We start from the raw sequence: 27,747 nt of genomic DNA on the forward strand, positions 1-27,747 counted from the left end.
CATCAAATAGCAATCGTACAACCTTTACGATAATTACAAGTGTATGGGAAACTTACCCTCCTGATAGAGTAACCTTGACGACCAACATAGAAGCATAAGCATAGACTAAATTTATCATAAACACCTTAACAACCGTAACCCTCCTCACCCTTCAACGTCAGGTAACAAACAACCTAACACCCTATACTAGTTACCATAATCATTCACCTTTGGATCATCTTCCGTTGCTTCTTATTCGCCTCGTCGCTCTTCCTCTTCTTTATCTTTGCAGACGAACCATCACATGCTGGTCATGCTGATATAGTCAACACTCTATCTCACACACAATCAGCGACAGTTATATTTTACAGACACTAAGAAACAGACCTGGTGTCTACAAAATAACAAATCAATGTCATCATCGAACGACGGAGGAGGGGGTCTCTTAGGAGGTCTACTGGGAGGTGGCAACGAGGATGAAGATACTACCACTCAGCTTCTCTCGCAGACTACCAATACTCGACAAGCCCAAATTACAGCTACAGCTACAGCTTCTCCAGAGGAAGATGATGAATTGACCTCAACAGGAATCGGAGTAACACGTACGGCAAACCTAGTGGACTCCACGGGTACAGGAGTGGCGACTACCTCTTCAGCTTTGTTCGAGGGAGATACGACGAGTGCAACAGAAGCTACCAGAACAGTAGGTCAAGCAGCATCATCCTCCTCGGCTGCGTCGTTCAACACCGCCTCTGGTATATTGTCAAGTAGTCAAAGTCAAACTGGTACGTTAAGCTCATTATCCCAAGAATTATTGCTATCATCAACAGAGATACAATCAAATTTGATTCACTCAAGTACTGTAATGACAAGTAATCTTGTTCTATCATCTACAGGCTCAACCCTTTCTTCAACCCCTGCAATCTCATCGACTCGAAGTTTGGCTATTCCAAGCTCAAGCTCAATTGCAATTTCGTCGGCAGTACCAGAAACGACATCGGCAGACATCACTTCGACTCAAGAAACGTAAGTACAGGTACTTCCTTTGTCCCCATTTTTCTCATGTTACGGCTTTCACGTCGTATACCATGAACTGATGAACCGGGAAAAAGTAGTGCCACAGAGACCACCCCACCAGTGATAGTGACCATCTCAGCCGGGCAGAATGTCACTCTCACATCTTCGATCTATTCCACTCCTCCACCGACGTCTTCGGACAATACCTCAAAGGAAGCTGCCAATGACAATAAAGATAATACCTCCATACTGAATACCGATAATAAATTGTTTCCTCTGGGTGTCGTATTGGTAGTCGTAGGAAGTAAGTTTTGTGATTTCCCCCAAAAGTGTAACACATTGCTGACTCGATCTATTTTGCAGGTATAATAGCCCTGGTAACGATCCTATGGCCCCTAATGAAAGTGTTCGGTATAACTCGTCGACGAAAACGACTCCGAGGGGCGATACCTTCATTCGTACCTCCAGAGAGGATCGATTTCCCTGATGAGAGTAACGAAAAGTGTGATGGGTATCCTTCTGTCCATCACCACCATCAACGAAATCGGAGTAATTCAAGCTGGGATTATATGCCTGGATACGATACTGCTCCAGCAGGAGGTAGGTCAATCACACCGATGGAAGGTGGTAATTTAGCCGGTTTTGGCGTGGGTCATACCAACCATCAAGATATCATACCTGATTCCCCTCCAGCAGGTCAACAGTATATCCCCCCAAGTCAGATGATGCAAGATCAACATCAACATCCTCAACAGCAAAACCCTTTCATGGTCGATAACCATAATTACAATAACAACAGTAGGGACTTAGTACCTGTACGAAGTAATTCGCAATCCTCAAATTCGTCCAACTCTCATGATAGGTACGGTCTCACGAGGAAGGGGACAGTGACTGACGCTTATGGAGGGATGGAGACGGACGTTCAGAGGAACGGATCGGTGGGGAATGGACATAAATTGAATAAAAGTAGAGATTGGCAATCAGGAGCCGGTGGGTATGTATGATATGACTGGTAAGTAGTATGTCATAGCTAGATTATCACTGCGAAATGTGTATGAGAGAGAGAGAGAGAGAGAGAGAGAGAGAGAGAGGATGAGAATTAAAGTGGGAAGGAAGACTGTATATAGCAAGTGCAATACTTACTTTCGTTCCAATCGTTTTTCGAATCTTGAATCTTGCTTTTGATGAATATGTACTTTCCACTATCTTGTATATCCATCCAATAAGAATGTAGATTCATCTCTAAGATTATGTAAATCAACTTGAGGCCCACCATAAAATGAGAAAATGGAAATCGTACAGACAATACGGAGACGAAAAATCACAAGCAAAGAGGGAAGCGAAAGATTGACCAAAGCCGTATGATATACAATGGTCTTGACACAATATTCTCGTTCTCCCTCAAATGTCTCAACCCGTTACACATATTCTAGAATGTAACTTGATCATTCAAATCGTTCTGAATCCTCAAGAATTCGGAATCATCCTTTTCTTTTACCTCGTATCCTTGCTGTACGCCATTTTCCGACTTGGCATAGAGATCAACAGGGATAGCACCTATGTAATGTATACTAGTCGTATTACCAAATCAAACCAGAAAGAGGAAAGTCAGTTCGCTTAATCATCAATACGGGTGTAAATACAACCAAGTATGAACTGGTAGACTCACTCTCCGAATCCTCCAACATAATATATCCTATCAATGTCCAATCTCGCCCAATAACTCGTATGTGGTGAATTGTCGTTACCTGGTAACCAATATTTCGAATCTGGATGATAAATCGTATAACATTGGGCTAATTCCTCAGATTGGCTGGATGAAATATCTCGAAGGGTAGTAACGTTCTATCGGACCCACGACAAAATCCAAGTTGAAATACAGAATTTTATCAGTGACCATATCTCACTACGCAGTATACTGTATACTACAGGAAAGAGATGGACTCACACCCATCAAAGCTACTCTGCCTCTACTCATCGGTGATCTGACACCTTCAGTAGGCATACTAACTGTATAAGCTGCATGATGACCTGGATTCTGGAAGATGTTTTGGGTAGAGCGCGATATTGGCATCAAAATTAGAGTTAGGGACCCATTGGAGTAACATGGTGCGTGATACTATCCTCGATTATGATCAGCAAAAGTGGAAAGAAGGAACTGTGCATTATTGTTGAAACATGACACACCTCCATCATTGCAAATGGTCTACCTATAGCCATCAGTTGGTCAGCGCCACCAAAGATCGAAGAGAAGGAGCATCACATACCTGCGAGATCGGTCATATTTGGGAACACACTTGCCAAAGTACCTGTCTTGACATCTTTGACTAATACTCTGGCATTGTGAGCTGTAAGAATGCGAAGTCATGTAAGCTGGGGTACTGATCGGCCGATATAGCATCGGATACATACCAGCTTCTTCCAATGTCTCTCGTCTGGAAAGTTGATCTGGTGAGGGAACGCTCAGACCTAAGACCGAGGTGAGAGTGAGTAATGAGAGTAAAAATTGAAAGTGCATATCGGTCTGAACGTTGAATATGAACAATTAATGTGTCTGACAAAAGTTCAGAACCTTGAAATGACACTGGTGAACTCGGATCGAACTGTCAATTTATCAGATAACACCTCTCTCCTCTCACTTTCACATTCAAGATCGATAACTGATCATCCTCCACCTCCAAGGCACGTGCCAAGCATAACACACACTCCCTCACCGGCCGATGAAGCAAGAAACAACCGGAACACAGTGTTTTGCTAAATGTGCCACACTCTTTCGGTAATACTGCTGAGGCTGTATTCCCGGTCTTTCTGAACAGACCGCCACACCCTTGGTCCAAAACCCCGCGAAACTCCGCTGGGTGGTAGCAGGAATTTACACGATTCTTGTATGGGTGTATGTAATGTGTTGTATGGTGCACAGTGTTTGATGCAACCACTTGGGTTTGGCAGTTTCCCGATCGTATCCTTGGATTTGCTTGAATTGACTTAAGTGTCTTCACTAAAGGTTCTCTCTCTCTTCTCTTCAACCGTCAAGTCTAAAAAAGCGGAGGATATTGCCCATCATGGTGAGTGTGAGCGATCATGCAAGGACAACGCAGGATGGATAGGTAGAATACTGGATGAAATGAAGGAGGAAGATTCATCGTCGATGGCAAATCATTCGGACTTGGGAGGGATATAACGGTGGATCATCTTTAGAAGCGGAGCACATCGTCAAGAAAAGGAATGGAGGATGTATCAGACAGAACAGTAGGAGGGAGAACGATGATCATCCTGCGTTGTCCTGCTATATCAACCTGTATATACCCAAAAGTAGACAATTCAACTAAATTTTCTGTTTTAATTGTGTATAGGACCCTCAAGGAGCTGTAACCATCCGAACCACCCAATTCATCACCAACCGTCTCCTTAACAGACGTCAATTCATCGTCACCATCTTCCACCCCACCCGAGCCAACATCTCCAGATCCGAGTTAGGTGAAAAGCTCGCCGGTTTATACAAGACTGAAGCCGCTCGAGTATCAGTATTCGGCTTGAAGACCAAGTTCGGTGGTGGTGTTTCAACTGGTTTCGGTTTGATCTACGATGATGAGGAATCACAAAAGAAGTTCGAACCCAAGCACAGACTTGTAAGAGTGAGTGTGAACGTTTTCAGTGGGTGTGGGCATGGTAGGAGATAAACATGAAAATGAAGTCACGGTGAGGAGTGAAGGGAGGGTATCGTGGAGCGTGGAGAACATCTCATTTTGGAGATTGCGGATGGATAATCTGTCGAAGTACAATGCTGACAAGTCAATGTCTCTATCCCCTACCCCCATCCACCTTGATTCGACCGCCTACTTCCATTCATCTCTGCCCGCTCACCAATAATACTCAAATCCACACAGTCCGGTCTCGCCGACAAGGTTGTCAAGGCTTCCAGAAAACTTAGAAAGGAGAGAAAGAACCGATCTAAGAAGGTGAGCCATTGCCATTGCCATATGTCAATTGGAGAATCTATGGAATGGGTGACTGACATGTCTCATTGCTTTTGTAGGTAAGAGGAAAGGCTAAGACCAAGGCCGGTGAACCCGCCAAGAAGAAGTAAACTTAGTGAAACACAGCAATGTTACTTTTCTTTTGGTTGGATCAGATTCGGAATCAGGAAACACGGTTCTTCAATATTATCATTATCATGTATTGTTGAATTGGGTCATTCCTCGATTCTGGATGGGATGGGATGTATATCTTTTGCATGCTCTGCTCTGTTTCTCGCCCTCTCGATTCTGGCTTGTCTTTCAGTGTGTTCTGCATCACATCTGGATTTGTGGTACTTGAAGAAATCAAAAGGTTGAAGAGAAAACCTCGATGCGGAATCTGGTCTGTCGAGTCCTTCCTCTGTAACAGCGCTATGTTCAGTGCACGGTGAATGGACAAAAAGCACAATAAGGGAGAGTGTACAGTTGGTCAATATACGGTGAAGCTAGCGCTTGACATCCCGAGGATCGCTCGGGTTGAAAAGGATATTTGTGAACCAGTGAATGATTGATCTTGAGGTACACGTACAGATATTCTCCAAGAGAAACTTATGTCCCATTGGATTGACGTCTACCGAGCATGTTCATAACGTTACACGAGTGAAATACAAAAGACCAGACCAGACCTCATATATGGTATCCGATAGCAGTGATATGGTATCAAGGTAATAGTTTAGCTGAATGTATCAAGAACAGAAAAGATTGACCAGCTAGATATGTATGCGACTCTTCACCCACCCCGAACCACGAATTAAGATGGGAACTAATCCCGACACAAATCAGCCTCTATCTCCTTGCGAAAATACTCAATACGAGGAAGTATCAACTCACAGCAACCACATCATCTTTCCCAACCTCTTGGATGTTCCCATCATCATCCACGAAGCTCAACCTGTACACCCCCTTTTTAGATCCTGCATATTCGTTTTTCCCACTTTTACTCGTAGTCTTCAGACCTAGACCGTTACCCGTCCCAGGTAAAGGGGGTGATACCACTGTCGCCCTGTAGAAGGAGGTAGTATCGGGATATAGAGCAAGGACTTGCGAATCTCTAGGGAAATCTTCAAGGTTAGTTGGATGAGAGGAGAGATGGGAAGCGGAAGTGGGATCGGGTAAGGGTATAATTGATCGAAGAGTTGTGTTGTAAGCACTAATAGGGAGATGGATGACTGTCAGTATCCAATAAACAACGCTCTACCAACGCTATAATACAATGGTACAGATTGCTCCTCTCACTCACTTTCCATCATCCACATCCTGAACTTCATACCTCATCTTATCCATCTGTATACACCTCTTGATCGTAGCCAATATCCAATCGTCTCCTCCACCACCTCCGGGGACAGCTACCTCGACTTGTGAATCCTTTTCATTGTTGTTACTGTTGATATCTTGAGATTTACTCTTTGGTAATCTAAAAGCGACCCTTCTTCCAGGTTGTAACGGTAATTGATCCCAATAAATCTCCCTCAACTGTTTACCAGTCGCCTCTCTAGACATCGACGTCGACATCGATGCGCTCAAGGGAGTACCTGCCTTTGATATTGGCATGGGCATGGGGGAAGGATGATCGGCAGGTGCAGGAGAAGCAGAAGCTGATAAAGACAATTTCCGTTTTTTCTTTACACCATTTGTTGGAGTTCCTATAGATGGATAAGAAGGTTCACCTTTAACATTCGAAATTATCACTCCTGGTATACCCTCGGGTGGGACTGATGAAGATGACGAACTTGAGGTGCCGGGACCTCTTCGAAGAGCCAGGAGGACATTGAGTTTATCTAAAGCTTCGTCTAGATGTTTCTTCTCGGATTGAATTATACGTGAGTTCCGCTCTCTCTCGTTCTCGGACAGAGAGGATGATTTGAGGGAGGAGGGATTGGTAGGCACAGATGGAAGTAGACGAAGAGTATCGACGAGAGAATGCCAGAGGGAGTTCACTGTAGTGATGCAAGTACAAGGATACAATATCGTTGTTGTCATGTTCATAGATCGCCATGTTTTCGTCGGGTTCGTCGTTGACCGTTATGTAAATTGACGTATCCGGTGATGACAACGACCAAACGATATTCAAATATATATTTGTATATCAATGATTAATCAGTGCCAAGTCGAGCATCGTATGTAGTATGTATCAAGTGTAAGTAAACAGTCAATAACATATCAATAGAATCAGTAATGTGAACAAACAAGTTTCATTCAAATTAAATGTAGAAATGACCATAAGTCAGCCTTTGCTTCATCACCTATGCATAAGAAGAACATTCACTCACTCTGCTCATGTTCAGCTGCAGAAGCTTTGACGCTGCCCAATCGATTTCGTGACATGTTGGAATGATTTACGGTTGAGGTGCGTCAATACTTGTTTAGTCGTCTTGTCGGATATCCTCGTTGGGTACTTTGTGGTATATGTAGTAGGTTTTTCGGGTATTGACGCAGCGACTAACACGCCAATGACTGTTGTGAGTCCGCGGTAGTCGAGTGTAGCCAGGAGGTGTGGGAGCTGTGCTTTATGGGATCGAGAGATTAATTGGAAGGGTTGAATGCAGTATGCAGTATGATCTCGACTTCCGTTATTGACGTATACGTATACACCGATCACAGGTAGTCCGAACACAGAATGTTCCCATTAAATAAAGGCGTTGTGGTTGTATATACTGAATGCTACGCTTTGATTGACCGTATCTTCAAGGATAGTCGTGTTTTGCTTTGTTGTTTTATGTAACCAGAGCTTGGCGTGTCAGACGGTTGTAAGGTCTGTTCGTATGGATCACGCGGATTCTTGCGTCGGACTGCGAGGAGAATCAAGAAAAGGCAGAGTGAGGTGAACGAGTGGACTGTATGCCTATTCTAGGAGTAATTAGTTGCTGCTTTGTTGTGATTACGATTACGATCAATTCGTTCGAAAAGCGAGCGAGCGAGCGATTGATAGTGAAATTCAGGCACAACGATACAGAATGTTGCTCGGTTTGGACGGAATGGCTTTTGTACAGAAAGTGTGTGCCTTGGTAATCATCTGCAACCCTTGCTCACAGAACTCCACTAGGATGCGACACGAACAACAGACACAGTAAAATGATTTAAAAAAGTGTTAGTTTTTGATGCATATTTATTTGATCATCTACGTGAATCAGCTAGCTATACAATCTGATATATATAGCCAACCTCCTTTTTCTTGGTTTTTCGGTCTATTTTCAGATCTTATATATATCCTTCTTTTTCGTTTTGTCCTGTTTTTTGTTTACTTCTCTCTGTTTCTTCCGTTTTTGAGATGATTCAAGTATCCAACTCGATCCTCATGATCACGCTACGCTACATACAACCCTCAAATACTGATTGGAACTTACTCCCAAAATTTCTATTTATTGATTTTCTCTCAAAGCCCGAAAGAAAATGTCAAGCTAATATACAACCTATAAAAACGTTATCACCGAACGACCTGTATGTTGCAGGAAAGAAATCGGAAATTTCTGTGGCTTGGAGAAAGAAGATGAGAGGGGAATGGTGAAGACGAGAAAGAAATAGTACATCTACAAATTCAGAATACCGAGCCGATCGGGTCTTAAGTGAAGATTCGAAGAGTAGAGGGTTATGAGAGTGACGATTCGAGACGACGAAAAATACGCTATCATGCCCTTTGCGGCGCAGGAGAAGCTTGTTGTTGACCATTCGCTCCATTCTGTTGACCTCCCGCCGCACCCAACCTAGCAGCCGCATGAGCAGGGAGTTTCAAGTTCAACCCTCCAGTTGGTAAGGCAGGACTCTGTTGCTGCTGTTGGTTAGCTTGTTGTTGTTGCTGATTCACTTGAGCTAACTGCTGTTGCTGTTGCTGTTGAGCCATCCTGGCCATCTTCAAGAGGAAGGTCTTATTTCGCAATTCGACAAAACCCTGGACGTTATCGCCGTATCCTGCTTGTTGGGCCATCCTGCTAATTTCGGCAAGTTGATCTGGTGTCATATTCTCCAAGTTCAACTGAGAAGGTAATTGCTGTTGAGCTTGCGCGGCGATAGCTCGAGCAGCTAGAATCCTTTGTTGAATTGCTGGATCAATCGCATTGCCATTCGCATTACCATTGCCGTTACCGTTAACCACTGGTGAGTTGGTAAATGGTTTGCCATTACCGTTAGTGTTGTTTGGAACGGTCCCGTTGACAATCTGAGGTGAGCCGTTAGCAGGATTAGGATGGATTGAATTTGTTGGGGAAGCAGAAGCAGAAGCATTAGGTCTATGCTGATTCGAAGCAGGTGGTGCCATCTGAGCATTAGTAGATTGTCTTTTGACACCTTGAGGTCGACCGTTGCCGGTGGGAGGGGGCATTGGTTGTCCGTTGACAACAGGTGAAGCGACCGATGATGCGTCGGCAGAAGGAGCTCTGGGTTGAGAGGGAACATTTTGCCCTTGTGGCAGATTCTGACCTTGAACAGCAGCCTGTGCTAATTGCTGTTGTTGAGCTTGGAAAGCTTGGGCCTGAGCGATCATCTGGAGACGCTGGAAGTTCTCCATTTGCTGTTGCTGCTGCATCATCTGTTGTTGCTGTTGAAGTTGAACAGCGACGAGCTGAGGGTTGTTTTGGATTTGAGGTCGGACGAAAACTGGTGTGGGAGGTAGTTCCATGGGAGCATCGAGAGCGGTGACTGCTTGATCGAGAACAGAAACATCCGGTTTGAGCTTCTCCCAATCATCATTTTGCAGCAGACTGATTCGGTTTCGGATATAATTGGAATCGAAATCGTCTACAACCACTCGATCCATATCCTCTTCCATACCCATACCGACACCCAAAGCACCACCTCGAGATACGTCATATCTCGACAATTCATTCAGCTTCCTTCGCTTCTGCGACCAGTCGTCTTCGTCTTCCTCGACTTGATCGATAGATTTAGGTCTTCGGGATGAGTTTGGTAATGGAACGGTATCGGGGAAAAGCCAATCAGCGTAGTCGGAGGGTGAAGATGGTGGCAATCCTGTACGGTGGCTGTAGAGAGGTGTCCGTCTATCAAGTCGGAGAACACCACCTCGTCCGCGTCGAAGTCGAAAGGCAGATGGGTACAAGGGGTTGGGCTCGTCATCATCGTCCGAATCCTCACGACCTCGGTTGAGTGTACGAGCGTAGTGGGGATCAAGGGATGTTCGTGGGCGGAATGTCTGGATGGCAGCGGAGGGGGGTAAGGGTTGATACGAGTTCTGAAACAGTACAGGATATCAGCAAGTCGGTCAATGAATCAGGCGTCGAAGCAAAACTTACATCAGTACAGTCATCCCAAGCTGAGTCTGCTTCTTTTCGTCTGGCCAACAATTCTTCATGTCGCAGCTGAAGAGCGGCTAATCTCTCCTTAAGGACCTCAGGGATGTTTGGTCGACCAGATGAGCCAACAGGTATCTTGTCATTGGTGATTCGAGATGGATGATCACTCTGTCTATCCCTTTTATCTCTTTCCTCTCTATCCTTCTCATGAAATGTTCTCTTCCTTGCTTGTGGTATATTGGTAGATGATGAAGTTTGTAATGGCATCGAAGGTATGATGGTGTTTGGCGGAGGTAATATACCTGAGATTGGTCTTCCAGTGATGATCTCCTCTTCTTCTCTGGTCATACCCAATGAAGGCCATCGTCGTTTGGTCTCAAACAATTTCCATTTAGCTTCCCAGACTTCCTTATCCGATTTGAACAGTTCCCTCTTCTGCTTCTCACGCTGGACCACCATAGACGCAAGATTGTGAGCCAGACGTAGTTCGGTTTGAATTTTCTGGAATTGTTCGATCGAATAGTTATCCGTACGCCGAGTCTTACGAGTAGCTCGAATGTCTCGTCGACGGAAACAGACATATGGGTCGTTATCGTTGGTCTCGTCGTACTGAATTGAGATGTTAGTGAATAGCCGGATATTTCAAGTATCTAAAACAGCGACTTACGTTCAGCGCAGGTATGATCGGTTTCCCTTCCCTCTCTTCCCTCCTAGCTTTCCAGTGAGGATGTACATTTCTAGCCATTCGAGACAGGACCTTTAGATCTGGAAGACCTTTCGGTATTTCGTTACTTGGCAGAAAAGAGGCGGATATGGGGGATGAAAAAAGAGGTTCGACAGAGGAGAATGGGGGAAGGAGTGATAAGTTCTACGAGACGAGAATAGGGTTAGACGACTCCATGATTGCGTGGTGAAACATTGACTCACAGTATGTAGCATAGGTACGCTGTCTTCGGCATACTTCTCCAACACACCCATGATATACTCAAAGGTATCTTCTGAGATGAACAGTGAAGTGGGTATACCATCATGTTTATCTTTCTCCTTCTCCTTCCCTTTCGCCCTCATACCTCTTCCAGCACTAGTAGGGGGTTGAGGTTGATTACCATTGTTCGATTCCTTCAATGGTGTCTGAGGACTGTTGGCGGTACCACTTGAACCTTCCTGTTTCGAATTGAATTCATGTAACCATTTATAATCCTTGTCATCCATACAATAACCTAACCCTCCCCATCCACCACTGCTCTCCTCGACAGTATCGGAGAATCTGATGTAATTGACAGGTTCGACATATTTCGTAGCTTGGTATAACGGAGCGAATAGATCGTCTTTCACCAAACCCGTAGCATCTGGTGTGGGGATATGATAATTTAACGAAGAGGTGGAAGGGGTTTCTGGTTTTAATGTTGAGCCATTTGCTTTACCATCGGGTGAAGATGGTTTCGCAGAGGTTACGCGAGAATGTAATAGCGATGCCGATGATAAAGCTGCTTGAAGATGGTGTTCCTATTGGAGAAAGAGAGGAAGTGAAGAGAAGAAGGAACGCGTTAGTAACCCAGAATACGAAATCAAGCAATGTTGTAAACAGAAATAAAGATGGGATGACGATATCCGGTGGGAGAATTACCCGAACAGGAAATGGGTTGAATGATATTCGACACGGCCGAAGAGACAGATAGACCACTCCTCGACAACGAGATCACATCTGAACATGCAAGAAAAGAGGAGAAGGTTGAAGGCAAGGTGAGGGAGTGCATGTGGGCACGAAAGAATAGCATGTGTATGATGATAGTGGGGGAAAGAAGTATTATTTGATGATGATAAACAAAGGAAGGCTTGCGCGCGTTTTTCTTATTCCCACGCGGAAACCCTGTTTTTCACCCCTCCTGATTCAAGTCCACCCCATCCACTTCAGACGCCAGAATGAAGGGGATGACCATATGCAATGGGGGTATGCATGCATAGGGAATGTTGTAGCGGAGAGTCGACTTACCAGAAGTTCACCAGATTCTACACCTTTGGCGCCGACGTGTTGATGTTTTGTTGATTCGGAATTGGCGTGGGCAGAGTTGGATGAAGAGGGATCATTTGATTCCCAGACGATAGTTTCGGCAGCACCCAAATCCACTTTATCCGTCCCTTTGTAGATCAATAACTTGGTTTTGTTCGTAACCCTCCCCGCACGACGGCTGGAGGTTACCATCCTACCGGGAGCCATGGGATGGAGCGGAGGAGGAGGGGATCAGCGAGTGGTGTGGCCTGCTGATTCACTCGCCCTCTATATGTGTGTGGTGAGGGAGCCATCTAAGGCCGTGTATAGCGAGTGGAAAACGAAGGGGATTGGTCGAGTGGCCAAACACTGCTTTTACTATGTACCTACTACTACACCGTACGTATTCACACTCTATGATGACGGATCCAAAAACAGACCAAACAACCGGGAATTAGCACAATGAAAATTTTCAGCATCACACGGCGTTATGGCGTTATAGCCGTGGCAAATCTGATTCCGTCGACAGGTCATTCAAGTGCTTATAGGAATGCGAATATACAATGCAACAATGGTGAGAATGCAACTATTACCTGTGGAGAATGCAGTAAGATCAGTATCGCAGATCTGTAGTGCTCTTGGCTCATGATGACGACGCACTATGTACGAAAGGGAGACCAGTGACAAGAGAAAAAACTAAGAAATGATATGAGCCACGCTCATCACAGGCAGAAAGCAGCCACACTTACGGTTGATGGTATAAGTGTATGCCGCGATTACCACTTGACCCTCTTCTTCCAGCCTTTACCTCTACCATTCTCCATCCTATTCCACTGCAGATCCCCGTACTTCCTCTTGGCGTACTCTCCTGTACTATCGTCTCGTATCAGATTTTGGACTACCTGACCCGCTCTATATTTCCTTTCCTTCGTCAAGGTAGTATCCTGCACGTGACGAGGAACGTCGACCATCGTACCAATCTAGATCATCATCACAACCGACAAATAAGCTCAAGAGCATGGTCATAAAATCGCATTGAAACTCACAGCAAACGATTCAGGTATTTTATCAGATTTACTACCACCTTTCATAAATCTCTTGGGATCCAAGCTATTTGCCAAAGCAAGAGCTTGATAATCTCTCTTCATCTGAGGTAATAGATCTGATCGAGGTGTAGGTATACTAGCCCAAAGCTCAGATGTAGTAGCTTTACGAGGTTGCTAGAAAGGAAATTACCGATATCAGCATGTGCTTAAGTGCATAGCCAGCATGACAGTTGTATTGATTACTGATTACTTACAGCTGCTTTTTCACGTTTACTCAATTCTCTTTCGTATGGTCTATCATCTAACTCAGGTATGGCAACTTCTCGTTTCTTTCCTTCTGGGATAGATTTCTTTGACGGACCAGCTTGTCCCAGTTCTGGTAATTTGGTTGCTGCTTGAGCTTTCCCATCTTGCGTGAAAGACAAATGTGGTTTAGGCAATTGGGGGACAGATAAATCGGGAATAGGACTATTGATCGAGGTCATAGTCAGTTATCCACATTAGAGCATCAACCAGTAACTTACGCATCCTTCTTCTCCTCTTTCTGATCTTCGTCAAAGTCAAGTACCTCTTGCTCATCTTCATCTGCTATAGCTTTCCCCTTTCCTTTACTCTGCTTGGCTATAGCAGCGGCTTTGGCAGCTGCTAAAAGTCGGTCCATACGCTCTTCGTCTGAGTCATCCTCATCATCTGAATCCGATGTATTTGACGAAGACGCAGATGCAGTACTTGATCCATCATCATCCGAGTCAGTCTCTGAATCATCAGATTCGGAATCAGAATCGTCTTCTTCCTCATCGTCGAGAGGAGTAGATATCTGAGGCCGAGCGAAAATTTGACCAGTGGTGAGAGCAGTAGAAGGCGAGGAGTTGACATCATCATCATTATAATCGTGAACATCTTCTGAGGTCGACTGACGGTCAATATCCCCTTGTATAGAAACATCCAATGATTTCGATACTTCGTCATCCCCATCGTCATCTTGACTTCTGCTCGAAACCGATGCAATAGATTTGGAATCTTCCCTTTCTCTCGTTTCGCTCGTAGCTTCTCTCACTTGATTCAATCTTCTATGCCTCAAGGCCCTCGCACTTCCCGTTTCAATCTCACTTGGCATTCCTATCGACGTCGTACTTCCCGCGGACCGAAGACGGGTGGTGGGTGTGTGTAAGATTGATGCAGCCTCTTCAGCGGCAAGCTCATCTGCCGTTCTGTGATGATGCACATTTGTACGTATGGGCGTGGGTGTGGGCTTTGAAGATGAAGGTGTGGATGGGCGAGAAGATCGTCGAGGGGTGGACATGCTGTGTGGGAAGGGAAAGGGGGATGGCAAGAAAAGAAGGGATCAAAAGGTGTGTGTGTCAGTGATGGGAGATGTGAGTGGACCAAATCTGGGTGTTGGAGTGCAGAGCGGTATCAAATGAAGAAGTGGGATTCTTTTGGAACCGGGATATCAAATGTATTCTAAGCTTATGCTAGATCATGTGGAATGTAGATGGGGAGTAGAACAGGTTACAGTGGAAAGCAGTATGACATTTTTTTTTTTGGGAAAGGACGATCGCAAGTGAAGGCGAGAGGATGATAATCTGTGCGTATGTCACGTGATCTCATCCAGGCACAGCAATCGCACGGTCACTCGTATCGTATCGTATCGTATCGTGTTAGCTTACGACAACAAATGCAATCGCGTCCATCGTTGACAGTTCAAGAAAGCAAGACAAATTCACAGGAAGAGAAGGGATCTCTCTCTCTCTCATCGCTCATCCACAACAGTCACGCTCGCAACCATGATCAACAGCGGCAACGTCAGACAAGCCAAGCAGTAACCCGATAGAATATGGCGTCTCGGAGGGAGAGCAACGCGGATCGTAACGTCGATGCTCGTAAGGCTCTGGGTGTTCGTCCAGGTGAACAACCTCCACCGAGGGTAGGTGATTGTTGTATCTATGTCTTGATCGTTCAGGCTGATGATGACTACACTACAGTTGATGTTGGAGCGCCCTTCCTTACCCAGCAACGCACCTTCTCCAACAGCTACTGCACCACCTTCACCCAAATCACCTCCTGGCTCACGAAATGTCTCGATCTCCGTCCCGCCCCTCACCATCCCTTCTTCTCCCACTGTAGACCAGCCAACGCGATTCCGAAGACCGACCATCACCTCCAAACACAAGCCATCTAGGCTGGCAACCAATAACAGAGGTCTATATGAGACGCAGAAATTGCTATCCCATTTACTAGACAAGTTAGAATCTCGTGATGCTGCGCCTGACTTGCTGGAAAGAGCAGCGATATCAGCTAGGGAAATCAGCGGGAGAAATAAAGGCAAGTCGAAAGGCAAAGTACAAAGGATAGGAAATGTCATAGCACGTGCTGCCCATCATGCTACCGGTGGTGTACCTTACACTTCTGCTTCTTCTTCGATACTCTCTCCGCCTGGTACAGCGACGTCTTCGTCTCTTGGACCGGGGGTCATGGGGATAGCAAGTGAAGATTTTGAGGATATCATTTTAGCGGAAGGTGAGATTGATACAGAAGCGATATATGATTTGGTCGAACAGACTAGGGGACTGCTAGTCTTAGCTGAAAAACAAGGACTGGATTTTTTCGAAGATGAACATGGTGGTGCGAGACCTAGTATACCTGGTGTACCCGTATTGGACTCTACACCGATCAAGAATAAAAGAAAAGCAGGAAGATTCTCTTCAATAGCTCCCTCGGGATCGATCAAACCTTCTTTCTCCTTATCAAGCGATAAAACCGATAATCAGAAACAGGAAGATCACCATCCCAGGAATTCACATGACAATTCAATCGCAGGTCCAGTCCTCTTGGCTCGGATGTTGCATGTCTTGCAGACGCTATTGACCGTGGAATGTCTACATCGAACCCATTCGTTCAGACCCCTATGTCCTCCATATGCATTACAAGCTGCCTGTCTGGATATCGCAAGCTATCTATACACGAAATCCGGGATGGATACCAAAATCAAAGTGGTTGGAATGGTGGTAGATGGGTTCTATGGAATGAGTGGGATGTTAGAGAAAGTCTGTGAGTGGCTGGAAGGTAAATTAGGTGAATTGTTGATTCGATTAGCGAAGGAAAGAGGTGGACCAGGGAAGAAAGATCAGGTGGAAGATATGGGTTGGACTGACCCGTTCTCAACGAAAGAAGCTCCTGGTAAAGCTGTTCCTACATTCGCAATATCTACCGATTCGCAAGATTCCCTACCTCCTCCACCCAATCAGTCTACACCAGGTTGGAAACGATATTCACCCACATCGCCCTCGTTCCCCTTCTTCCCTCCTGGTGATATTGCAGGTGTATTGTCCACCCACGCTACGAAAGATGCTTCACATACGACTATCGTGATCGCATCACTCGTTCCTCGAATCTTGTTAGGTCTGACCACAATGGTCGATCTCAGTATATCGAAGCTGACTACTATCCATCGGGTCCATCGACTGCTCACACTTCTGCTCACGGCCAAACCGGATTCTTCTCTTGACCTACTGGAAATCGTCGCTCATGCGCCTTCGAAGGCCAGGCGTACTGCTCTGGAGATTTTATCGACATTTTATCCAGCTGTTGTAGGACACAATACAATCTCACGCCGATTAGCAAATACGACATATGCCGCTCAACGAGCTAAATGGGAGACAGGTCAAGAGAGGGCTTTAGGTGAAGATGACGATACACATTATTTCGTACCGTGGAGATATTCAAGTAAAGAAGATCCGGAGGACACGTGTCCGAAATGTGGAGTCTGCGAGTCGGAAGTACATGGGTTCATCGTTAGATGTACAATGTGCAGGGAATATAGACATCTACATTGTTATCATACAGGCGGAGTGCACACTTACGATGTCATCACGTTGTCTTCCGACAATGCTTCGACCCCTCATCAGATGGCTCATGTGAAATTCTCACCGACTCCTCCAAGATTAGACGAACAAGTGTTATTTGGATCTACGATTCGTGGGAATTCCACTTCGACCAAACGAAGAGTAGGTCAACATGACTTAGTTCTGGTCAATCTGTTCAACCTTACACTATGCGATGCGTGTAATGAACCACTTTGGGGAACGACTGCCCAAGCGTATAGCTGTTTTAACGGATGTCAACGATTCTTTCACTCGAAATGTCTAGATAAGATGGAGAAGGATAATAGAGGTCAATGTAGGTTCGGCAGAGATGTGGTCATCGATGAGATATCTTCTCAGGGTAGTAATCCCTTTGTCATTCCGCTTTCACGCTTTCGACACTCATTCAACGATATATCCGCCCAACTCTGCAAAGGAAAGGACGAACTTCAGCGGAGGACTTACGATGAGATAGCAATACTTTGGGGTGATTTATGGATACAATACCAATTACTTAAGAACGGATTATCAAGTGGTAGTTTACGAATAACCGACTACGACATCAAGATCGAACCTGATTTATTGAGCATGAAATCCACCTTGAAGCTGTATGAAGAACAGCTGAGATCAAGATACTCGGAAGCTTCACCTGCTTCCAGCGACTTTACACATGTCATAGGTACTGAAAAGCCATTGGGATGTGGATATCTGTTTTCCGATAAATTCCTTACCTACGTTATTGCCTTGCTACGAGCCCCTTCGTCGACCAACCCGATGGCTAGTGGGACCCAAACTCCCTCAGATGTATTACTTACTCCTCTAGGATTACCTGCCCCGAATGAAGAAATGGACGGTAATGAAGGTTCGTATGAGATGTTACCATTATCAATCATCTCTTCCTCCCTTTCCTCCGACCTAGGCATATCCGATCAATATATATCAACATTATTCTTGACCCAACTTCGATCAATTGGGTTAATCACTATCAACAATAAACTCTCAATCACTGCTGAAGACTTGACTTCACCTAATATATGGGCAGGCTTCAATCTACCATTATTAATTGATAATTCACCTACGATCGAACTTCTCGTATCTACCATCGAAGTCTTACTGGATGACCTGGATTTGTCTCTCAACGAACAAGGATTAAGATTATTGGCTGAAAGATGTTGGCCTAGTGGATTATGTTCACCTTATGCTTTGGATAGATTAGGTAAATCGGTGGTTAACTGGATAATGAATCATGATGATTCATTATTGCAGATTGTTAAACATTACGCATCCAAACATCGGAAATTACCTGGATTGCAAATCTCAAATAAAAACACCAATGCTAATCAGAGTTCGGTTAATATGTATCAAGATGTTAGGAACGGATTGATGGACAAGTATGCGAAAAGGTGGTTGAGGGCTTTACATGATTTAGATCCGATACCGTGAGTCTCGCCTGAATATAATTGCTTTGCAACCTGTGACCATCTGGCTCTTGACTCATATACATCGATCTGTATCTCGACATATTATACACTCCGCTGTATCTGGAAATGATACTAATCTTCTTTCTTACATCACTTCCACAGGTACGCAGCTATGGTTTATGAAGAATGTAAGAATCCCTTGGCAGCTGGTAAACTGAATTATGATAGTGAAGAATCGAATGATCAGGTTAGCTACTCGATTGACACTGCAGTAGTGTACTTATGCCAAGCTGACATCCCTCCGCGATACAGCTCGCATCGAAAATGGCAGGTATAGCCCTCGAAAGGATGACTTCTGTTGTAGATGCCGAAGTTATATTCTCTACTTTGATGGAATTGGTCACTGCTTGGCTAGAGGATTTAGGTGCTTTAGCAGATCAGGTGAGTGCACCCGTAATTCCAAAATAGCCCTGTTGCCTTGACATGTCTATCCTGCTCTCATATGCTCCGTGTGAACATGTCTGACTCACAAATCAACTCAACCAGGACGTGGTGTACCGTTCTCTTCCCCGACTTCTGCGTCACTCGAACTCCTCCCCCTCATCATCATTCGATCAAACGGACTTATTCTCCTTGTCTCTCTCGGTCTCCCAGTCTGGTCCAGAAGGTCTCATTAGAGTCTGCAGATGGCTTAGAGTCCTGTCATTCTCAGGAGTGGAGATTCCGTGGAATGTATTGATTGATCTGGTGGAATTACAATCAACGACCCAAAGCGAAGTCGACGCGCGACTCGATCTAGTCATTGCAGTAGGAGCGAACGGAATGATCATGGATCCGGAAGCATTCGCCGGTCTGTGTGCTAAGGTCGGGAAAGGGATTTTTACGGATATGGGTGGTCAAGGTGGTATTAGCAATCTAGCGCATAATGAGTGAGTTACAGTAGCTGTATTACTCTTTTTCAGAATTCTTGCTGAAGCGGAATATTGTGCTTTTAGACTCGACCTGATTAGGCAATGTATGGTACTTTGCCTTCGAGTGTATGGAGTATCTTTAGACGACGTCGCGCGAACATCGTTGAATAGTGGAGAATTGCATACGAAACAACCTGCAAGGTACGTCATTCTCAGCTGGAGGAGACTTCGTACCCGAGGTGTACATAGCTGATGATGCCTCGGTCCATTTAAAGTATGTCAAAGAAAAAACGGGCTCCGAGCGGTCGAACTGTCTTCTCCCTTGATAAGGAAATGGTCTCATCGGCTGCTTTGATTTTGGATCGCCCAAATTTCCCTCGGGAGATGTTACTTGATTTCTTATGGTTGCTTTTCACGAAAGCTTCGATGGTGGACAATGTGGACGGATTCGTAAGCTGCCGTTCAAGTCGATGATCTGATGGTCTAGCAGCTGATCATGTTGACAGATACACCGTGCTTGTTCGAAGTTGTACCCAGTGTAAGTCTATTTCAGTATCTACTACAGCTTGAATTTGACTGACTGGTTGACCCACAGGATATGGCCTTTGGTGGATGTTACCGTCGATCGCAAGAGCCGTACGAGGGTATTGCTCAGGATGTTGAGTGTGAATTCGAACTCCCTGGAGAAGATCGTCAGAGAACAACTTGATTCTGGACCTGAGGGAAGGTAATTCCGAATCATCTGACCTTTACCTTGACTTGTACAGGACCAGAGCTGAAATGATTATCACTTCTGTGATATAGGGCTAAAGTTCGCGAACGACTCCTGACTTTCATACTCGAATTATCCGACTCGAGTCTCGTCTACGAATTGACTTCGTGGCAATCTTCAGCAGTTGGCTTGATCTTGCTCCTCTTTGATGTCCTCACGGATACCTCGGAGATGATACCTGACAATTTAGTCATACTTCAATGTCTACTTCCAGCTCAACTACAAGCTATGTCTTCATGTTTTGAGGACTACCTGGCTAGACATAGTGATGAAAAGAGATTGATATTATTGACTAGGTTGAGGAGATTGAGATTGAACTTACCTACTTGGCCTGGTACGTCTTCTTTCACGTCCCCGTCTGCGCCGACAGAACTAACAAATATGAATGAGGGCAGTCATCTCTTGGACGAAGATTGAAGAATTGCTAGCGGAAGAAGTGGCTTCTATAACTCAACTACGTCCTGGTCGAGCCGTATGTCATGGTTTTTCACCTCTCAAATGTGATTTGTACTGATGTTTTACAATAGTCTCAAACGATGAATGCCTTGATGGACTCTCAGTCCGTTCGGTGCTCCTTACTATCCCTCGGCTTAGACATGCTATCGTCCGGTATCAGCGTACCATGGATGATAGCCCAGCGATTCCAACAACACGTTGCATCATGTCTCTCTCTACCTTGGACGAACCCGATTGAAGGAATCACCTCTCTCGTCCTTCCGTCCATCCGGGCTGTATTGGATAGTTCAGCAAGAATTACCATATCTGGTCAAGCGTTTGAAAGTAAAGCTAAGAAGACTGCCCTGGTCGGGGCGCTTTTCGTACCTATCGTTATAGACTTGGGTAGTGAATTGGGTAAATTTGAATATCTCACTCAGAGGACTTTGTTGGATATTCTCATGGTAACATTTTTCAAGGTGAGCCGTCATAATGTACTTGAATGTCTCAACAAGATTCGTAGCTGATTAAATTGTCAATTGTCGATAGCAAGATGTCCGGACGGTAGAATTGGCTGCTTTGAGTTCTCTACAGACTCTAGCTCAATTTGTAGCTACAACGGAATGTACGGAGAACAGGTTATTAGCTCTGCAGATCCTGCAGACCGCACCGGTCAGGATGGATCGAGAGAGTGTGATTAGGGCTGTACCGTAAGCTCGCTTTACATTGGCAATCCATAGGAAAGGTCAACAATGAGCTGATATTGATCTGCCAGATCGGTATTCGCTACTATTGCTGGAGTGCTGGTCAAGGAGAACGAAGCTGAACATTCTGATTCGGCGGTGCTTGAGCAGAGTGAGCGGGGTTGATCATTTGTATGAGTTTAGCTTATCCGTATGGCATCACAGGTCGAGTGTTCTTGAGAGGCATTATCAAAAGGTAACTATTATTCTCCTCTTTTGCTACGGGCTGCACGCTGATAAAATATTTTCTTTTTTATAGTTTCGGAAGATCTGGATTGTTCATTCAGCTGTTCAGAGTAAGTGATCGCATATGAAGACGACGATATTTTTGCTAAATGTATAATCCTAGATTGAAGATCCTGCGACCTATAAGCCTCACGAATCTTCGAGCCTAGGTAAAGCCTTGCAATTGCTACATGCGTCTGAGAGGACTTTGGAAGGACAGCCGTCGATCTTCGATAATGTGTTCCACAATCTGTGAGTGTTCATGTCACTATCTGTCTGATGGCATACTGATATTCATGGTAGGTCGGATGTACTCAAACGTGGTCGCCAGACTGTTGATCAGGTCTTGGTCTCGTTATGCAGATTCTCTGAATCTTTGCACGTGGAGTTATCCGAGGATGTCGCTCAGAGTGAGTGGCTTGATCATATTTTTCAAATCGTTATCGCAACTAACCTAAGCGTATTTCGATCAGGTTTCGGACTGTTCATTGCTAGATTGGGTAAACACGTCGCTGAATATGATCAACACGAATTCGACCCCAATCCGGCATTGAAAAGTTGTGCCGCAATTCTGGACTTGGTACAACCCATTGCTTCAACGGTGAGCCACATACATGCGTGTCAGAAAATCGTCAATGCTGACCACGAATAATGCAGACACTGCTACATCAGATATCCACATTCCTCCATCTTGCACTGACCCGTTTCAATGTGTCGCACGATGTGCTATCAACATTGTTAGCTGTCTCAGAGAGGGTAGCGCGAGGTCAGTCTACCGAAGATACAGTCAGGACCGTCACATTCGAGTTGGCCGGATCGATCGTGCATGGTTTGAATGTAACCCCTGTGACACTTCTCACGCTACTCAACGTGAGTCATGTCCTCTGCTGTCAATCGATGTTGCGCTGAATGGCACTATAGTTCCTCGCTGTCAATGCTTTCCCCGATCACGATCTCGACGCTCGAAGCTTCGCCCAACAGAAACGAGTACTTGCGGATTCCGCACCGGGATGTACACAGATCTTACTTCGTACCCATCCAACTTTCGCTGTGGGACAATTAGATGCAGATGTAACTTTGGCAATAATGATGAAAACTGCTACGGTGCTGTGTAAGGCGGAAATGATCGTTCAGGGGATCATCAGTCAGAATTTGGGGAACATCATAACTGAGGTGAGTCAGTTCATTTTCCCGTATTCTACGAGTCGCTTATATAGAGGACCCATTGTCCTCTCCAGGCCGCGTCTACCCAAGTCAACCTATTCGTCTTCCTACTTCTTTCTTCGCTTGACCTACAGATGGGTCCAGCGAGAAAACGAATCATTTCGCTTTACCCTTTACTCGCCAGGGCGACTTCCCTATGCCTTCGAGCATCTGCAGACTTCCTTACTTTACAGGACACCTCAGGGGACGGAGCCGAACTTCTTTCAGTAGTGTTTGTGGTATTTCGGTCGACTGTCTTGGCTTTGCACGATTCAGAGGCCGGCAGTAGTACGTTGATGAGCAATATGGAAGAGGACGCCATGGACACTTTCTGGTGTAGAATTTGGCCAGATTGGTATAGACTCTTGACAATCTCACTGGATTCATCATGTATCAACGGAGTATGTAACGTTCTCTCAAATCTCGATACCGATACCGCTGATGCCGATACCTTATCTTGTGCTTTAGCCATTGAAAGCGGTATCTCATAGTGTATTCCTCGACACGATAATCTTCCTCGGACAGGTACATTCGTCGATTCTCACCAGACATTCCGGGACATTATCGCACGCTTTGACTGTTTTGGTGAAATACCAAGAATCGCTTTCGTCGACGAGCGGTGGGAAAATGCAGAAGGCTGCTCAAGTTATGGATCGGATTTCGAATGGAGTAGGAATCGGACATATTAGTGATAGTGATAGACGGACGATTGTCAGTAATATCAAGAAGGATCTGAGTGCGACGGAAAGATTGAAAGCTCTAAGGGCTATGTAATTCGTAAGACTATTTTAATGACACTAATGCATATCACGGACGTCGATGATGACAATCTGACAAACATATGTACGTTGTTGAGAGCGTGTACTTATATGATGAGCACGAGTTGAAAAGCGCAGGTCACATCAAGATCGTATATAGCCTCCGGAGTCACCTAACAGGACAGCATCCTTCGACGGTGTAAAGAACAACCACAAAGCAGCTCTTTAGTACTGAACTTTAAGTTGATGTAATTCGAAACGAGATGGTCGAGAATTATTTATTTTTTGACGTTTGACTAAGAGGATGGGCATCTGTATCAACTAAAGCAGGGAAATCCGCCAGGCATTGCCAGACCATCTGCCACATTGGCTTGCAACAAGCGCGGCAAGGCCGTCCAAAGGTCTGTTTGTGTGCAATGGTCTTAGGAAATGCATATGATTGATCTGTTGATCGTGTGGAGGTTATGAGATCATGGACAGATGCACTGTACAAATCAAAGAATATGTGTGAAGCAGGATGGATCATATTAATCCGTACGCCCCTCCAATCACTCGGAACGTTCCGCGAGACCTTCTGTACCTTCCTGCTCGTAGTCCGACAGATAGTACGGGCCTTGCAGAAACAATGTCTTGGTACCCTTTGCAATCTCCCTGCCCCTTATATATCCCTCTAAGAGAGTGTGTACCTTGACAGGTGCCATTTCGGTGCTGCCTTGCTCGACCAATTGGGTTTGTAGAGGACCGTGTAGACCAACGTGTCGCCCCAGTAACGTTCGGAACTTGTCTTGGGCTCTTGCATAATCTCGCTCAATGTGGGGAAGTACCGCTTCGTCAGCTTCCACTTCACCATTGAGGACGAAATATCCGTTGGTCTTCATCATGATCTTCTTGACAGAAGGTTCGGTAGGTTTTGTCACGATCAGTGACACCGATCGAGAACCTTGACCCCTTCGGGTCGAACGTTCCGACCTGAAAGCTTCTCTCGGGAAGGAAAAAGAACGTTTGCCCTCTTTCACTGTAGCATTCGAATTTTCTTGTGGAAGCCCAAGGATCCGATTGGTTTTCGATAGTATCTCGTGCTGATCCATCAGTAGTGTCTCGAACTGGGATTTGGGTGCTTGTACCCTGGGTTGTTCCTGAACTTGACATGATAATATATTTAGTGATCGGGCTGTGTCGGGGTCGTCCAATACTGTAAATGAAACCAGAAATTGTTAAGAACACAAACAGTAGGAGATACTGATAATGTGGAGTGAGACCGGATGAGCCTTATATAAGCGTCGAATATCAAGAAAGATGCTGAAGCGCTCATGCCTCGAAAGGATGTTGATGAGCTTCTTGTGGCTGACATCGAGTTGATCAATTGATCTGACCACATTGAGAAGTATTCAAAAGATGCAAACTTATGCCAAGAATGATTCTGAAGAGAAGGCATCCCAATTACAAAGGGTTAAGATCTCCTCCTTTCTTCAGTCAATCATTTTTGAATATCTGAATTTTTCGCAGAATTAGAATCATCCGCATTGAAGATCGTCTGAACTATTCGTATGACAACAGGTGGAGCGTGAAAGGATCAGCTGCAGGACAATTGTCGATTCACAGTACAGGTCTTCTGTTGAATCGGCTTCTCAGGTCTGGCTTCTCTTGGAGTATAGAATCCATTCATTCCATTCCATTTTATTCTGTCAATGTAGATATCATAGACGTCATAGCTCCACATTCCTAGCAACCATCCTCCCCTTCGTGGCACAGGGATTGGCTTTCCTTTCAGCTCGAGATCGTCTTTTGTCAGTAGAATGTCAACAACTTGCAGTGTTTTAGGTACAGCAATATCGCCACTTGAGTCGGGTTTGCCAGGGAAAACTGCTCGAAATCAAATGAAGATAGTATCACGTAGCAAGGACAGTATCTATCGAGCGGACTTTGTTGTGTGTGATGATATGAATTCAGAGGATGCTCAGATTCTATATATAACGATCGCAGTGGCAAAGGCTCCTTCAATGGAGTTGAGCAGAGGAACAATTTGGGCGTGGCATAAATTCATGTGTTGTTCTTCGTGGAATGCATCGTCTTTGGTAGCTAAAGCTTGGAAGGTATTCCAGTATCTTATGGAAGACTCTTGTGCTAAAACAAGCTCGTTTATATCTCTGGACGTTAGGAGTAAGGTTAATTCGAGAATACGCTGTCAAGATTGGGCCCCAAGGTGTTTCATCTTCAAACGGTTTCAAACTCTGCTTCTCTCGTGAAGTCTTACTTGAACTTCTGTATGAAGTGTCTAGATGATTACAGATGCTCATGCCTCGTCGCGTGATAGACATTCAAAACAAGAAGGCTTAAATAGAATGTGTGTTCTCTTCTCGAGGTTTTGCGGATTTCACACGACATGCTTATCTGTCATAGGTGTAAGCAAATACTATAAGTCATTGTGATGATGGACAAAGTGAATACATTAGTCATCAATCAGTACGAATGTGGATATAGGATAACAATCTTGGATTTTTCCCAAGCGCACTAGTTTGACTGAACCGTCATCGCGCCTGTACGCGTATCCATTTATTCGTTCTTCTCAGTGTCAATATCCTTCTCATAATCAAACAAGTAATAATGATGAATGAATTCGAGCCGACCCGGAGATGCCCCAAAATACTTTCCATTCTTATAGCCAGTCATATCGGTAATGACCCGGTACAGTCTGGAATCACTCTCAGAAGCGTCTTGCAACTGGGTGAGTAAGTTGGGATCGGTCTCAAGACGTTTCTTGAAGAATTCTCGAGCTTCAGTCCATTCCTTCACAATACCTGGAATTCTGACTTCATCGACTCCCAAATTACGTGAAGAGGGGTACAGTCCAGTAGTAGACAACCCTATTTTCTTGACAGCCGAGTTATCAGGTTTGTCAAATGTAGTTTCGTCTGTCGAAATCTTAGGACCATCCGGATCGAAAGTCCCAATTTGATAGGCTCTTTTGGGAAATTTGGTGAAAGTCCATTCACGTTCTCGATCGTATGTGGTATCCTTGCTGGAATACCAAGGATCCTGATTGGTCACGGTTGACTGCTGAGTGGACATGTTGGTAGATTACGTTATAATGATCTGCAAATTTGAGTATATCGGGATATATTAACCTATGGGATGAATAGATAGTTTAGGAAAGACGGACGCCAGGTATTGTATGGCTTTTTATATGCACTACGCCCACTGCTGTCTGGAAGTTTTGTATTGCCTAGATCTTGCGGGTCAAAGGACGCGAACGCCCCTACGATTCTGTTAGAAGGCAAAACACTTCAAACGTGTTTGAGCGCTCTCCCTCTCGTTGATGTGATCATTCTCGACGACCTGGTTCTCTAACGAGGTCATCGCAATAGTCTGGACTTGTCCTAAGCACACTTCCTAAGCCTGAAAGGATTAGAAAATTCAGACATCTTCATCGTATACGTCTTCTTTCCCCTTACATCACCACCAACTGGTTTTATCCAGACTTCTCTCTTGTGAAAAGAAGGTCCAAGAGTGGAACGATGGCAGCAGCAGTCAAGCTTCCAGATTCAAGAGTTAACAGATGTTTAGTGGTGTTAGGACTTGCATCTGTCATGCATCAGTATATGTTCTACCACTCGTTGCGCTTCGCAAACGCAAGTTAGACTTGTCGGCAGCTTCGCACGGTATCGATCCTAACGATGACGGCTGTAGCAACAAGCGCTACCGCCAAGATAGCTCAAGAGGAATTATTATATAGGGTGACTCTAAAAGATAAGACCAGTCGACCTGGGTTATTCCCAAAACCAGAAGAGCGATCGCCACAAGATATCTACGATGTAACGACAATCTGGGGTCCGGGTATATACAAAATACATTTCTTCCATTTTTCAGATTTCACACCAGTATATGTCTGTCACAAATGTTGTCGGTTCTAGCCGGCACGGAGCTCGTAACGATGATGGATCCAAGGCTGAGTCCGAAAGGAATTGTGTGAACATCTTGGAAGCTCTCATCCCGTTTCGTACCCCAGATTCTTCTTCTCACACAGAATTTAATGGTATCAAGATTCGGAATTTCAGCGATTCAGCGATTCACAACAACGAGCTAAGGCCATGGAGAGATACGATTAATTTCAGTGTGAAAACTCCC

At 44.9% G+C, this 27,747-nt stretch overlaps 9 protein-coding genes across 9 annotated transcripts; 3 read left to right on the top strand and 6 right to left on the bottom strand.

Annotated features, from left to right (window-relative positions):
- Positions 1–391: 391 nt before the first annotated feature.
- Positions 392–2,000, top strand: I203_101769 (uncharacterized protein; the record flags this gene model as incomplete). The annotated part of the gene is made up of 4 exons (XM_019150585.1): positions 392–764; positions 876–1,005; positions 1,095–1,300; positions 1,360–2,000. The coding sequence occupies 4 exons, from the start codon at positions 392–394 to the stop codon at positions 1,998–2,000; spliced, it is 1,350 nt and encodes a 449-aa protein (XP_019000178.1).
- A 425-nt stretch (positions 2,001–2,425) lies between these two features.
- On the bottom strand, positions 2,426–3,514 carry I203_101770 (uncharacterized protein; the record flags this gene model as incomplete). The annotated part of the gene is made up of 6 exons (XM_019150586.1): positions 2,426–2,567; positions 2,666–2,841; positions 2,945–3,115; positions 3,184–3,206; positions 3,264–3,344; positions 3,409–3,514. The coding sequence occupies 6 exons, from the start codon at positions 3,512–3,514 to the stop codon at positions 2,426–2,428; spliced, it is 699 nt and encodes a 232-aa protein (XP_019000179.1).
- Positions 3,515–4,221: 707 nt separating this feature from the next.
- Positions 4,222–5,083, top strand: I203_101771 (40S ribosomal protein eS24; the record flags this gene model as incomplete). Its single annotated transcript, XM_019150587.1, has 4 exons — positions 4,222–4,245; positions 4,350–4,631; positions 4,884–4,955; positions 5,033–5,083. 4 exons carry the CDS (start codon positions 4,222–4,224, stop codon positions 5,081–5,083), a joined length of 429 nt encoding a protein of 142 aa, XP_019000180.1.
- A 751-nt stretch (positions 5,084–5,834) lies between these two features.
- I203_101772 (uncharacterized protein) lies at positions 5,835–7,337 on the bottom strand (the record flags this gene model as incomplete). The annotated part of the gene is made up of 3 exons (XM_019150588.1): positions 5,835–6,162; positions 6,253–6,949; positions 7,283–7,337. The coding sequence occupies 3 exons, from the start codon at positions 7,335–7,337 to the stop codon at positions 5,835–5,837; spliced, it is 1,080 nt and encodes a 359-aa protein (XP_019000181.1).
- Positions 7,338–8,637: 1,300 nt separating this feature from the next.
- I203_101773 (uncharacterized protein) lies at positions 8,638–12,473 on the bottom strand (the record flags this gene model as incomplete). Its single annotated transcript, XM_019150589.1, has 5 exons — positions 8,638–10,194; positions 10,256–10,864; positions 10,923–11,123; positions 11,183–11,761; positions 12,249–12,473. 5 exons carry the CDS (start codon positions 12,471–12,473, stop codon positions 8,638–8,640), a joined length of 3,171 nt encoding a protein of 1,056 aa, XP_019000182.1.
- A 548-nt stretch (positions 12,474–13,021) lies between these two features.
- I203_101774 (uncharacterized protein) lies at positions 13,022–14,594 on the bottom strand (the record flags this gene model as incomplete). The annotated part of the gene is made up of 4 exons (XM_019150590.1): positions 13,022–13,225; positions 13,292–13,465; positions 13,546–13,759; positions 13,816–14,594. 4 exons carry the CDS (start codon positions 14,592–14,594, stop codon positions 13,022–13,024), a joined length of 1,371 nt encoding a protein of 456 aa, XP_019000183.1.
- Positions 14,595–15,128: 534 nt separating this feature from the next.
- On the top strand, positions 15,129–23,638 carry I203_101775 (uncharacterized protein; the record flags this gene model as incomplete). Its single annotated transcript, XM_065516949.1, has 23 exons — positions 15,129–15,218; positions 15,277–18,593; positions 18,738–18,822; positions 18,888–19,016; positions 19,122–19,504; positions 19,571–19,687; positions 19,762–19,936; positions 19,993–20,024; positions 20,082–20,213; positions 20,291–20,592; positions 20,654–20,730; positions 20,786–21,172; positions 21,243–21,403; positions 21,469–21,548; positions 21,602–21,632; positions 21,696–21,732; positions 21,786–21,913; positions 21,965–22,071; positions 22,135–22,262; positions 22,319–22,531; positions 22,583–22,834; positions 22,900–23,265; positions 23,333–23,638. The coding sequence occupies 23 exons, from the start codon at positions 15,129–15,131 to the stop codon at positions 23,636–23,638; spliced, it is 7,035 nt and encodes a 2,344-aa protein (XP_065373767.1).
- Positions 23,639–24,170: 532 nt separating this feature from the next.
- I203_101776 (uncharacterized protein) lies at positions 24,171–24,710 on the bottom strand (the record flags this gene model as incomplete). The annotated part of the gene is made up of 1 exon (XM_019150592.1): positions 24,171–24,710. One exon carries the CDS (start codon positions 24,708–24,710, stop codon positions 24,171–24,173), a length of 540 nt encoding a protein of 179 aa, XP_019000185.1.
- Positions 24,711–26,175: 1,465 nt separating this feature from the next.
- I203_101777 (uncharacterized protein) lies at positions 26,176–26,691 on the bottom strand (the record flags this gene model as incomplete). The annotated part of the gene is made up of 1 exon (XM_019150593.1): positions 26,176–26,691. One exon carries the CDS (start codon positions 26,689–26,691, stop codon positions 26,176–26,178), a length of 516 nt encoding a protein of 171 aa, XP_019000186.1.
- Between the last annotated feature and the right edge of the window lie 1,056 nt (positions 26,692–27,747).

This window comes from Kwoniella mangroviensis, assembly GCF_000507465.2.
Source record: "Kwoniella mangroviensis CBS 8507 chromosome 1 map unlocalized Ctg01, whole genome shotgun sequence".
Lineage (NCBI taxonomy): Eukaryota > Fungi > Basidiomycota > Tremellomycetes > Tremellales > Cryptococcaceae > Kwoniella > Kwoniella mangrovensis.